Source organism: Phaseolus vulgaris, chromosome 4, assembly GCF_051622355.1.
Source record: "Phaseolus vulgaris cultivar YP4 chromosome 4, ASM5162235v1, whole genome shotgun sequence".
Classification (NCBI taxonomy): domain Eukaryota; kingdom Viridiplantae; phylum Streptophyta; class Magnoliopsida; order Fabales; family Fabaceae; genus Phaseolus; species Phaseolus vulgaris.
Window position 1 is genome coordinate 7,460,706 of NC_143501.1, and position 12,724 is coordinate 7,473,429.

General features: G+C 30.8%; 1 protein-coding gene across 1 annotated transcript; it reads left to right on the forward strand.

Annotated features, from left to right (window-relative positions):
- The first annotated feature begins 1,734 nt into the window (after positions 1-1,734).
- TSBTYPE2 (tryptophan synthase beta type 2) lies at positions 1,735-5,118 on the forward strand. The gene is made up of 7 exons (XM_090301701.1): positions 1,735-1,847; positions 1,993-2,059; positions 2,430-2,760; positions 2,977-3,193; positions 3,531-4,068; positions 4,456-4,554; positions 4,709-5,118. Exons 2-7 carry the CDS (start codon positions 1,996-1,998, stop codon positions 4,963-4,965), a joined length of 1,506 nt encoding a protein of 501 aa, XP_090157827.1. The 5' UTR covers positions 1,735-1,847; positions 1,993-1,995; the 3' UTR covers positions 4,966-5,118.
- Positions 5,119-12,724: the final 7,606 nt, after the last annotated feature.

A 12,724-nucleotide genomic window follows, 5' to 3' on the forward strand; every position in this document is an offset into this window, starting at 1 on the left:
GGTTAAAAGCTTATTGTAACATTGTATTGCGGCTAGCTTTAAGAGGTGTGTATGTTTCAAATTTGTTATTGCACCTTTTTTTGAAGTTTTGAGTGTGAGCGGGTAGAGCGGTAGTCTGAGCTTTAACTCGTTTTCTTCGAGTTTTGCTCAATACTAATGTAACTAGCATTTCGTGCTCGGAAGACATCCATGTTGGCCAAAGGATCAACATACAAAGAATCTAGGAAAGACCCTAGATGCATGGCCACGACTGGATGTAAGTTAGGAATACTCATGGATGCTTTGGAAAACCGAGTCATGTATTGTTATAAGGGTTTGACATCTTCTTGGATAACACTTTGAAGGGACGTGGAATCTATTAAAATGGGTTTATAGTCGCAAACCAAGATGTGAATCTGGCACAAAAGGTTTTGAAAGAGTCAATCAAGTAGGGAGGTAAAGATAGTACCACATGAGAGTTGCTCCCTTCAAAGTGGTTGTGAATAGCTGACATTGTATACGAAGATCTCTGGAAAATAGATTGGCCCAAGTGAGATAGGCCTTGACGTGAGTTTTCATGTTTGAGTACCCATCGTATTTTTCAATGTTCAACCACCCCATGTTTCATGTAACTAAATTTGCATGACCTCTAGGGTGAAAGGAAGAAAGTAGGCCAACATTTGCATGTGTCGTCCTTAGGGTGGAGGCAACAGTGCCTTGAAGAATAATTGTTGTGGGCACGGTTGAGTTTCTATAGTTCGTGACTGAACTCTCAGTTGTAGGGCATCAACTGTTTTCACTAGTCCTTAAGATTGGTTGTAATTCAGTATTGGCGAAATATTCGAAATCAACTTTCCTCGCATGCTTTGCAATGTCCTGCTTAGGTCCACAATTGATCTTGGAGGAATTACAGGGTTGGACTCAACTTCCTGCTTTATGTGTTGCTATATGTGTGTTCGGAATGGTGTGTTGTCTAATCTTGCTAAGTGTAGCAAGTTGTTGTTGAAGAGTCATTATCTCATTATGATGTTGTTTCTGGATAGTTTGGATCTTCTCATGATGTTGATTTTGTAATAACTTTGTGTCCTTGTCGAATTTGTGTTGCATTCTCATGATCACGTGTTGTACAAATGTTTAATTCTTATAGAAGATGTGTGTATGTGTGTCTTAAGTGCTTCTAAGGTTGAGGGATCTATTTCAAAATATAATGTTGACTCTACTGTTTGACTTCTGGTGAGTATTAAAAGAATTGTAAACTGGGAAGAATTTTATTGAGGTCCCACGATAGGTGTAAAATATTCTTACCAGATATGAGCTGAAATTGTTCGAGATAGATGTCTGAGTTATTGGGATTAAATGACCTCTTCGTTGAAGGGTTGTTGAGCTTTAATGATGAAAACTGAGTGATCCACCTAAAAAAAACTCTATGACATTCAAATAAGTACAAGTTTAATGGAATATGAGTATATAAATAAGTAAGTAAAGTTAAGTGAGTACTCTCTTAATAATAATAAATCTATATTTGTAGGCTTTTTAAAAATAATCTAATTAACTAATATTCGTTATCAAATGTCAAGTAAATTCTAGTGGTAATAAAAGTCAATTTCTTCTAATATGACTGAGTTATATAGATATTCATTTGGTTAATTTTCATCATTATTTACTCGGTATTTTTACTCTGTATTTTCTTTTTGTACTGTATAGTACAATAATCATTTAATATTTTAAATAGAAAATGATAGATAAAAGAAAATTAAAACATGAAAATAAAAAAGAAAAAAAAAAGAAAATCTTGGGTTCGCACGATCTACACATTTACAGAGACACAGTGAACAGGTTGACGAGGAACGTCAACGTTTTCAAATACAGTTCGGTGCTGTTTTTCTTTAATGTGGAAGTTTCAGTATTATAACTTATATATATCAGCAGAGAGTTAGAGTTTTATATAGTGCTAGAGTAGAACTTCTATTTCTGCAACATTCATCAGTAACTAGTTTTTCATCTCCTGAACAGAAAATGATGTCTCACTGTGTTTTCCCTGTTGATCCAGCTACTCCTTCACCTTTCTTCCACTCTAAAGGTACTTTCCTTCTTACTTTCCATGATAAGTATATTACTATTCTACAGCAAGTTAATCTCAAAGTTCATTCCACAAATTTTCAGGCTTTTTGTGCTTATGGGGTTTTATAAGATGAAAAATTTAAAGACCCCAACTGATATTTTTCTATTCATAAACAAACAAGGGAAAAAATCCAAGTGGGAGACAAACAACTGTTAGGATAAGTAATTTAAAATAGTGCACACTACACTGTCAAACTCAGATTTGCAGATTTGGTTGCTAAATTTTATATAATCAAATGGGGATTGCGATTTTGTTTTGACCTTTGATTCCTGGTCTGCATAAATTGGTTATTACTTATGATTACTTGTTCTTGTTTTGTCAACTTCAGTTGGAAAGCCATGGTCTCAGAGATTTGCCTTGAGTGTTAGGCCAATGCACCCTAAGAGGGTTTCAAGTGCCTGCAGAGTGAGAGCAACTTTGGGTGATGCTGATAAATCAATTGGAATTCCACGCCAATGGTACAATGTTATTGCCGATCTTCCAATAAAGCCACCTCCACCGTTGCATCCTCAGACTTTTGAACCAATCAAACCAGAAGACTTGTCACCCCTTTTTCCTGATGAGTTAATCAGACAAGAGATAACCAGTGACAGATTCATAGACATACCAGATGAAGTTCTTGATGTTTACAAGCTTTGGCGCCCAACCCCTCTCATTAGGTTTGATTATCTATCATGTATATACTATCACTTTTCCATGGAGTTGTTTGGAAGAATGCTATTATTGGCTAAAATTTATTGAAAACCACCAAATTTTGCATTTTCCAATAAATTTTAACTAAAGTATCAAGTCTTAGAAAAAGGGTGTTAAATAGTATGTTGCTAGCACTTCTCTTTGAGATATTGTCTAAAGATTATCTACTCTGATGAATTTAGAGCCAAGAGACTGGAAAAGCTTCTTGATACGCCAGCTAGGATTTACTACAAGTACGAAGGAGTAAGCCCCGCGGGATCACACAAACCGAACTCTGCTGTGCCACAAGCCTGGTATAATTTACAAGAAGGTGTCAAGAAAGTTGTGACTGAAACTGGTGCTGGACAGTGGGGAAGTGCATTGTCCTTTGCATGCAGCATATTTGGCCTTGAATGTGAGGTATGAGCCTGTGGGGATTGGATTCAGTGAGAACTCAACAAACTGAACTAATGGGTTTGCTCAATCAAAGATGTCTTGAATGCTACTAATTTCTTGCTAGTGCTGGTACATTTAACTGTGTTATCATGCATGCATCTTTGTTTACAACTAACAAGAAAAATGTAATTGAAATGGCATCGAATTAGTTGTGCACTATGAAAGCAATCACCAATGGTAGTTTCTTGTTTACCCCTTCTTCTGATCTTTTGTTTTAGGCCAACAAAGTTAGCAGTAATCGAATGATTTCATTCTCAGGATATGAAACTATGGTGTTTAGTTAAATGGTTTATATATATAGGTGTGGCAAGTACGCGCTTCTTATGATTCAAAACCTTATCGGAGGTTGATGATGCAAACATGGGGTGCAAAAGTGCATCCATCTCCATCTATGATCACTGAGGCTGGTCAGAGATTGCTTCAACAGGATCCATCAAGCCCAGGGAGTTTAGGCATAGCCATATCAGAAGCTGTGGAGGTTGCTGCTAAAAATGCTGATACAAAGTACTGCTTGGGGAGTGTACTCAACCATGTTTTACACCACCAGAGTGTTATAGGAGAAGAGTGCATCAAACAAATGGAAGCTATTGGTGAAACCCCTGATGTCATTATAGGATGTACTGGTGGTGGCTCCAACTTTGCAGGACTAAGCTTTCCATTCCTTAGAGAGAAGCTCAATAAGAAAATCAATCCTGTTATAAGAGCAGTTGAACCTTCAGCATGCCCTTCATTAACAAAAGGAGTGTATGCATATGATTATGGTGACACAGCAGGGATGACTCCATTGATGAAAATGCACACACTTGGGCATGACTTTATTCCGGATCCAATTCATGCTGGTAATAACTTGTTATGCTGATAGAGTTTGCCGTTATAGAATTTAATTTTTGAAAGTGGGTAGCTTAGCTTGTGTTGATTTGGTCCTTGAAAATATGTGTCTACACATTCTAGTCCTTGAATTTCTCAACACAACAAGTTTGTCCAAATCTTTCAACTTCATGACAATCTAGTGCAGGCATCTATGAACTTTTAAGACAAATTTAGTTCCCAAATTGGTTCAACTTCATGACAGAAGGATTAATTAGTCAAAATGGTGACAAATTCAAGGACTAATTGTATTAACAAACTTTCAAGGAGAAAATCAACATAGTTTTTCATTTTCGGGTATGGTGTTGTCTACTTACTATCACATTTCCTTTTGCATTAACATTTTTGCTTATTTGTAGGGGGTTTGCGTTACCACGGAATGGCACCATTGATCTCACATGTTTATGACTTGGGTCTAATGGAAGCAATTTCAATTCCACAAACAGAATGTTTTCAAGGTAATTCTCATTCTCATCTCAAGGAAGAACACAATAAGCCAGATTAGACAGAAGTTATAAGGCTAAACAATTCACTTGGCACAATAACTATAGAGAGTAAGTGCTTAGCCAAATTAAGATGATGTAGGATGAAATTGTGTGTTTTTGGTTACAGGTGCTATACAGTTTGCCAGGTCTGAAGGGTTGATACCAGCTCCTGAACCAACTCATGCCATAGCTGCAACCATTAGGGAAGCTATTCGTTGCAGAGAGAGTGGGGAGGCCAAGGTTATTTTGACAGCAATGTGTGGACATGGCCATTTTGATCTGCCAGCTTATGAAAAGTATTTGCAAGGTAACATGGTTGACCTCTCATTCTCAGAGGAGAAGGTTAAAGCTTCACTGGCCAATATTCCTCAAGTGATTCCTTGAGCTGAGGCTTAAAGCTTCACTCTCAACACATTATGTGTCTGAGTTTGCTTCAGTGCTTTTCATCCCTTTCCACTGATTTGTTATATCTAGTTTGTATTATGGAAAAACACATCAATCTATATATAATTGATAGTTTGAATTCTTTAATATAAACTTTGACTTACCTTATTTTGGTAGAGCCCATAAAATGGACCACACTTTAGATGTGTCAAATCAAACTTCTTATCAAATTTGAATTGGCTTTTGCTTCCTCGCTGTATATATTGTCACATGTAATATATAATTTTTTTAAATATCCAAAATATTCTTACAATTTTATAGGGGTAATTTGTATTAGGAAATAGGAATATGAAAATGATTTTGAAATGGAGAATGTCCATAATTATGAATTTTGGTTTATGGATTTGAATTTCTATATTAATGTTTTGTTTAGATCAGAATTTGATAAAGTTGATTTGAAGAAAAAGTATGAAAAAAAGTGATATTGGTTGAATTACTCTAAATAAAGTAAAAAATTAGAAAAAGTTTATGAAAATTTGTGAGTGATTGAAATTATATTTTTTAAATTGATAAAAATATAAGTTTATAAATTTATCCTTATATTTAAAAATTGTTAAAAACGTAATTTGATTTATTTATTTATAAATTATAATTATTTTTAATTAAAATTTTATTTAAATACGTATAATTATAAATATTTGATAAAAAATTATTTTTATATTAAATAACATGATTATTTTTATCTTTATTTTTTTTAACTAATATTATTATTATATAAATTTATTTCTTTATTATTAAAAATACATTTATAATTTATATATAATATGATTAACTAAGTTATTTTATAATTATTATTTTCTTGTAATTTTGATTATATTTGAATTGTAATTTTATTTTAAATAAAAATAATAATAATTTAAGTTTAAAATAAAATAAAAAATTATAACTAACTAACTATATATATATATATATAACTTTCTTCACAACTCTTTTCTAACCCTTTTCTAGCATGCAAACAAATTTTGAATGCATAACTCTTTTCGTTTTCATGTTTTCTATAATTTATTGTTTTAATTTTTATACTTTTTTGTGCACAATACAAATTTTCTTTTTTTGCCAAAAATAATGGGACCTAAATTTAAAATAACAATGGCAACACATTTAACTTAAAGTGGGGTATGCAAATTTCAGATATTTTACACATAATAATCTGGTAGAAAAGACAATATTGTTCAACTTTCTTCTACTTTACAAACCGTGTCTGGAAATAAATAGACCAGACAACCACTGAAAAACATCTTTAAATACGCTGACAAAACTCAAGAATCACACATCACTCAAAATGTCAAAAAAAATCACTCTATAACTGTCGGAATATGTTCTTCAACATCACTCAAAATGTCAAAAAAAATCACTCTATAAGTGTCAGAATATGTTCTTCAACATCACTCGAAATGTCAAAAAAAATCACTCTATAAGTGTTAGAATATGTTCTTCAACGTATATAGCAAAACAATAATAGACTATGTTGAAAATTGACATAGTGGAAAAAACAAAAGTCAATTAATAGATTTTGAAAATACAATAGATTTAGAAAATTGAATTATGTGTACGTTTTGTTCTTGGTGACGTTTTTGGCTTTGCTTGATAATGAGATCGTATACTTTGCATGTACTATGTTTGGTGATGTTTAAATTTGCATGTGGTGCAATGTACGTTTATCTACCAAAAGTCAAGTTTTACGTACCGAAAATATATTGATTAAAAAGAAATCATTGATTTGAATATAAGATACATGCATGAACTAAATTTTTGTAACTCTTGAGTGCATTGTACTTGTTGTTGTTGAGAGCATTTAAGCTAAGGTGTGAGTGAATTCTAAGAATGAGTAAAACGTGAGTGTAAGTACCAAACCATTTTACTAACCTATTTAACCATGTAATTGAATTGGGTTTACTTAAAAAAATTATAGATATTTTTTAAATATTGGTTAACTTAAACTTGATTTCTTGATGTATGGGTTCGAGTTAAGTTAGAGGTGGATTGACTCTTAACTCATCAATACTAATTTCTTATATTTTTTATTTTATTATAATTATTTATTAATTATATTAATAATTCATCTTCCACATAAAATAAAAAATAATAATAAGAAAAATATATAAGGAAGATGAATGTTTCTTTTCCTCTTATTTATCTTTAAATAAAAGAATGTTTTATATTTAAGTATTCGTAGAAATTAGACTGATTGAGATTCAAGAATGTTTTATATTTAAGTATTAGTTCAATTATTAAAGATTCAAGATTTGTAAATGACATTAATTTAAATAGTCTTGTTTAAGACACCCATGTCCCTTAAGTTGAACCCAAAGGATTGCAAAGGTTAAACTTAAAAATATTTGTTCTGAAATATTTAAGGATGAAGAGGTTTAGTGAGTAAGTATACAACTTGCCGGGAAGAAGAAATAGGTAGTAAGTGAATGAGATCATCTTGAAGTTTGTCTCTGATTAAATATCAATCAACTTCAATATGTTTTGTATGCTCGTAAAGTATAGGATCTTCAGCTATTTGAGTAGTTGCTCTATTATTACAAAAAGTTGCAAAAGAACAAGTATAAATCAAGATATTCAAGTTAGTGCATGAATAATACAACAATTGAGTTCATCGGTGAGTGAAACTAATACTTTATACTCAACATTAAACCGAATTTTGTAGGCTTTATGTTGGACACAATGTTCACAAAATTTCACTTGTTCAATTTTGTCACTATCAAACAAGTCCTACTTTTTCAACTCAACTAAGTCTTTCTCACTTACATTACCTAATATCTATGTCATGTCCTAATCTTAGACAAAATAGTCTTCTTAGAAATAGACATGAAGTCAAATACTATGACATCTTCCAAGGCATACATGGAGGACATTGGTTCTGATCGGAGGCGATTATGTGTAAGGAATGTGTTAGCACCCTACAACATTCGTCATAAACAAGTTACCTTTAATTAAATGTGTCAAACAAATGTGATTTTTAAAATGTTTATTGTACCGTTCGGTCACACGATCAGGTCAAGACTTTATCATGTAGATCGGGTGTTTTCGGCCCAATGAGTTAGGCCCAATAGATGTTTTCGAGTCGATCAAGTCGGGTCACGTTAAAAGCCCAATAGCGCTTGATATTTAATGCACCCAAATCAGTTAATTAGGATTCCTTTTTCAACACCAATTTAGCAAAAATGTAACTAAAAACTATATTCTCTACTTGATCATCCCTGAATAAAGGGAAATATATTGACAATTTATTATGTTGGTACAAATTCCTGAAGAAGGATCTACTGGTGCTATAAAAGGGTCTTGAGACCCTGAACAAAGACAAGTATTATTCCTTGCAATACATACTACACTAATATTTTTATGTTTTCACTGACTTGATCGTCAAAGTCTCTTCAACAGGTGGAGCTCTCCTCACATCACAGTGATCTTCAACCACCTCCAAGATCCGACCCAAAATTGTTGGCGAGAATATTAATTTTTCAACAAAAATGCATGTAAAGATGAAGAGAATATTTTGAAATTTTTATTTGAGCCCAATAAAGACTGACCTTGTTCCTACATATTCTATTCACAATGAAAACTCAGGTTAAGTAGTTTTTTTAAAAGAGATTTTTGTGTTGATATTTTTTAATTTTATCTTTTCTTATAGTTTTATGATTTTTTTATAGCTCACGTTGATTTGAACATAACAGTGCGAGTAACTATACTTCATACCCTTACAAATTGTATAATAAACGAAATAATGTAAATAATACATCAATATTATAGACTTTTGCATGATTTTTTTAAATTAAAATAAAGTGTTATATAAGAATAAAGTATTAAATATAAGATGATTTTCATTTATTCAAACAATTATTTTTATTATATTATACTCGTATAATCTTATTTTATTTTTAAATAATTCGATATGAAATATAAGATTATGCGTCTAGTCATCATGGGGTTATTTAAAGTTTATTTAAAGGTTTTTTTTACCATCATGGGGTTATTTTTTGTTTTTCACCAAAATGGGGTCTGTTTAAAAAAAATTACAAATTTAGGCAAGTCGTGCCAATTCGGCACGACTTCATTTGCACAAATCGTTCCAATTAGGCACGACTTCTGTCTTGTCATACTGAAGCCGTACCAACTTGGCACAACTTCTGCCCTGTCATACTGAAGTCGTGCCAACTTGGCACGACTTCTGCCACATCATAATTTTTTTTTATTTTATTATTTATATATTGGGTAGTAAATTATGTAATGTTAAAAATTAATTTGATACATGATTTTCTAAGAGTGTTAGTTTAAGGAACAAAAAATTGGAATAATTTACTTCTAGTTCAACTTTATATTTTTATTTTATATCTGGTAATGAATCTTACTAATTTGTTTAGTTCTAATTAATCTCTTCTCATCATTACGTGTTTTGTAAAATCATTACTTCTCAAGTTATTTATTTTGCAAATTCACAACAATAATTCTCTATTTATTTTTCAAATACAATAACTTTTCATTTATCTATTTATTTTCAAATTCAATAACAATTTTCTTCATTTTTTAATTAATCAAATAATCAAGTTATTGTATTACATTACTGTCAAACATGATTCATACACGATTATCCAATTTTTTGTTCCTTAAAACTAACACTCTTAGAAAATTATGTATCAAATTAATTTTTAACATTACATAACTTACTACCCAATATATAAACAATAAAATAAAATAAAAATATGACGTGGCAGAAGTCGTGCACGACTTCAATATGATAGGGCAGAAGTCGTGTCAAGTTGACACGACTTCAGTATGACAAGGCAAAATTCGTGCCTAATTGGAATGATTTGTGCATATGAAGTCGTGCCAAATTGACACGACTTGCCTAAATTTGTAATTTTTTTTAAACAGACTCCATTTTGGTAAAAAGCAAAAAAAATAACCCCATCATGGTAAAAAAACCTTATTTAAATGTAGAAAATTTAATAAAAATTATTTCTATCATATTAATATATATGTATATATAAATTAAAAAGTACTATATAAATACAACAACTACATAAAATGAATTGGTGCAAAAGAGAAAAAAAAAGTAAAAAATAAAAATTACCCTATTAAAAAAATTACTTCTTTTTTTACAACTCACTAAATTATTATTTTAATTATATTTTTTAATATTTGAATATAAAATTATTAATGTATATTATTATATTGATAGAATAGGGTGTAAAGTGAAAGTATTTTGTCTTATATGAGTGTCGAAGTATAATTTTTATAGTTTTTAATGAAGATTAACGAAACTTAATAGTTATTTTATCAAAAAAATGTTTTTTTTTTAAAAAAAAAACTCCCACTTGACAATTTTTATGTGGCAGTAATTGCTTATGTGGCAAAGGGTAGAGAGCTGAACTCCACAAAATATTTGAAAAGCTAAACTTTGAAGGGTGAAAAGGTAAAGTTTGGGAAAATTTGAAAAGCTAAAATTTTGAAGGGTTTTTGGGAGGTAGGGATGGAGAAAACTGCTGCAACTTTTGAAAAGCTAAGATTTTGGGAGAAATTGGGCCTAAAAGGCATGAAGGGAGATATTATCTGCAAGTTGTGAAAGTGGGAATGATAAATTGGGAAGGCAATTCCTTCCTGCACCTTAACCTTTTTCTTCCTCCACCCACACAATGTTATGTAATGACAAAACTTTCCTTATTATTTCTTCTTCCTTTGTCCACAAATTGCACAGACAGACTCCACATACTCCATTTTTCTCTAAACGACGACGACGCTGCTCCATCTCTTAGCACATGAAGGCATTTTTGTTGGTGGTGGTGGGTGGCGTCTCAACAACCTGGTGGTGGTTGGGTGGTTTCTCTTGAAGATAAGTAAACTTTTTTGGTTTTCGGATTTGTAGTTCTGTTTTTTTTTTGTCATTTCCACAGTTTATATGTAGTATTCTCTTTAAGTAAATTTTTTCGGTTTTCAAATTTGTAGTTTTGTTTTTTTTATTGTCATTTCCGCAGTTCATATGTAGTATTCTCTTGAAGGTAAGTAAATTCTTTTGGTTTTTGGATTTGTAGTTTTTTTTTTTTGGATTGTCATTTCCGTAATTCATATGTAGTATTCCAGACAATGCAGTCTGGTAGTTTTACGGAATAGAGAATCCACATTTGTTTTTTCGTATTCCAGATTATTGAATTTGTAGAAATTCCAGATTGGGGAATTAGTAAATTTTTTGGATTGGTGAGTTCGATAACAATTCTGGATTGATGCTTCCGGTAACATTTCGGATTGGTGCTTCCATTAACATAATATTGACTTATAAGACATCATCTCTAAAGGGTAGTGTTAGGAGTTTCAATATAACAGAGTATCTTAAGTTTCATTTGGAGTAATTTGAAATGCTCGGTAAAGTATGCAACTGTTTTGTTCTTTTTTCAACAAGGTAAGTTTTCCAAGTACTCGGGAGTTAACAAGAAATGTCATCTTTCTTATATTTTCTAGCATGGGTTCATAACAAGGTTATGCATGATCCAACTTAAATTAATGCATATTCCGATTGGTTCAAAGCAGTCAAATTATACAATTATTCTATCATTCAAGCAATTTAAAAATCAACATTAATGTAGTTTAGAATCACATCTAATCTAAAAATTGAATTGTTATTCATACAATTGTGACCACCATGATAAAAACAATAAACTCTGATATAACTCAAAGTGTGTTGAATGAAATTTTCTTAGAACATAAAAAACTTAAAGAAATTTTTTTTACTATTTATTTCAATTACTTATATATAAAAAAAAAGTAGTCACTTTCATAAAACTCTCTTGTTAAATATAGTTGTTGGGGGTTGAGATTCATACTTCTTCTTTCTTCACGATTCATCTACATGAGTTTAATGTTGAAAAAACTTGATAGATTGACCTCAAATATTTGTTTAGATTAATAATAAAAATTAAATGCATTTCACCTACTCTTTTTTTTATTTTTTTATCTCATCTTGCTTATGAGAGCTTCAGAGTGCATAATGTTTTTGTCACTTCAATGTAGAAAGTAGGTGACACTAACACAACAGCTATTTCTAAGTTTTTTCATATGTGTGTTTCTTTTTTATAAAACACACTTTTTAATGTGTAAGTTTGAGATATTTTTTCTAACTTCAAGCTTTAAGATTGAATATTCTTATTCATGTTCTTCACCTAGACATTAATTCTTACACAAAAGAATAATTAGATTAAGTATATTTATTAGATTAAGTATATTTATATCCTTAAAAGTAAGCATGGAAACAAATATACTGATAAATCTTTATACAAATGTAGTGTGAAGTGAATTAATTTTGATACAACATGTTTTTAAATAGTAAAATACAAAGTTTGCTCTTTACTGAAACAATTTAGAGAGACAATATATTTGCACAATATATCTCTCAAGCATCATATATTTACAACACAACAAATTCTCTTTCTACTTCAAATAATTAATTACTATTTTTTTTTCTAAACTTTAAGACTAGAAGTTTTTTAAGGTTGGACCTAATAATTTGTGTATTTAGTTCAAATAACTTTATAATAAAAAAATCAACTCAAAACCACTGAGGAAAACAACTCTATTTGCATTGTTCATGAGGCAAAAAAGAGAATAAATTCATCAAAAACTGAATATAAAAAACAATACATAAAATCAAATAATGGAAGCAAGTGAAAAGTGAAAAGAAGCAATTAGTAGAGAACAAACT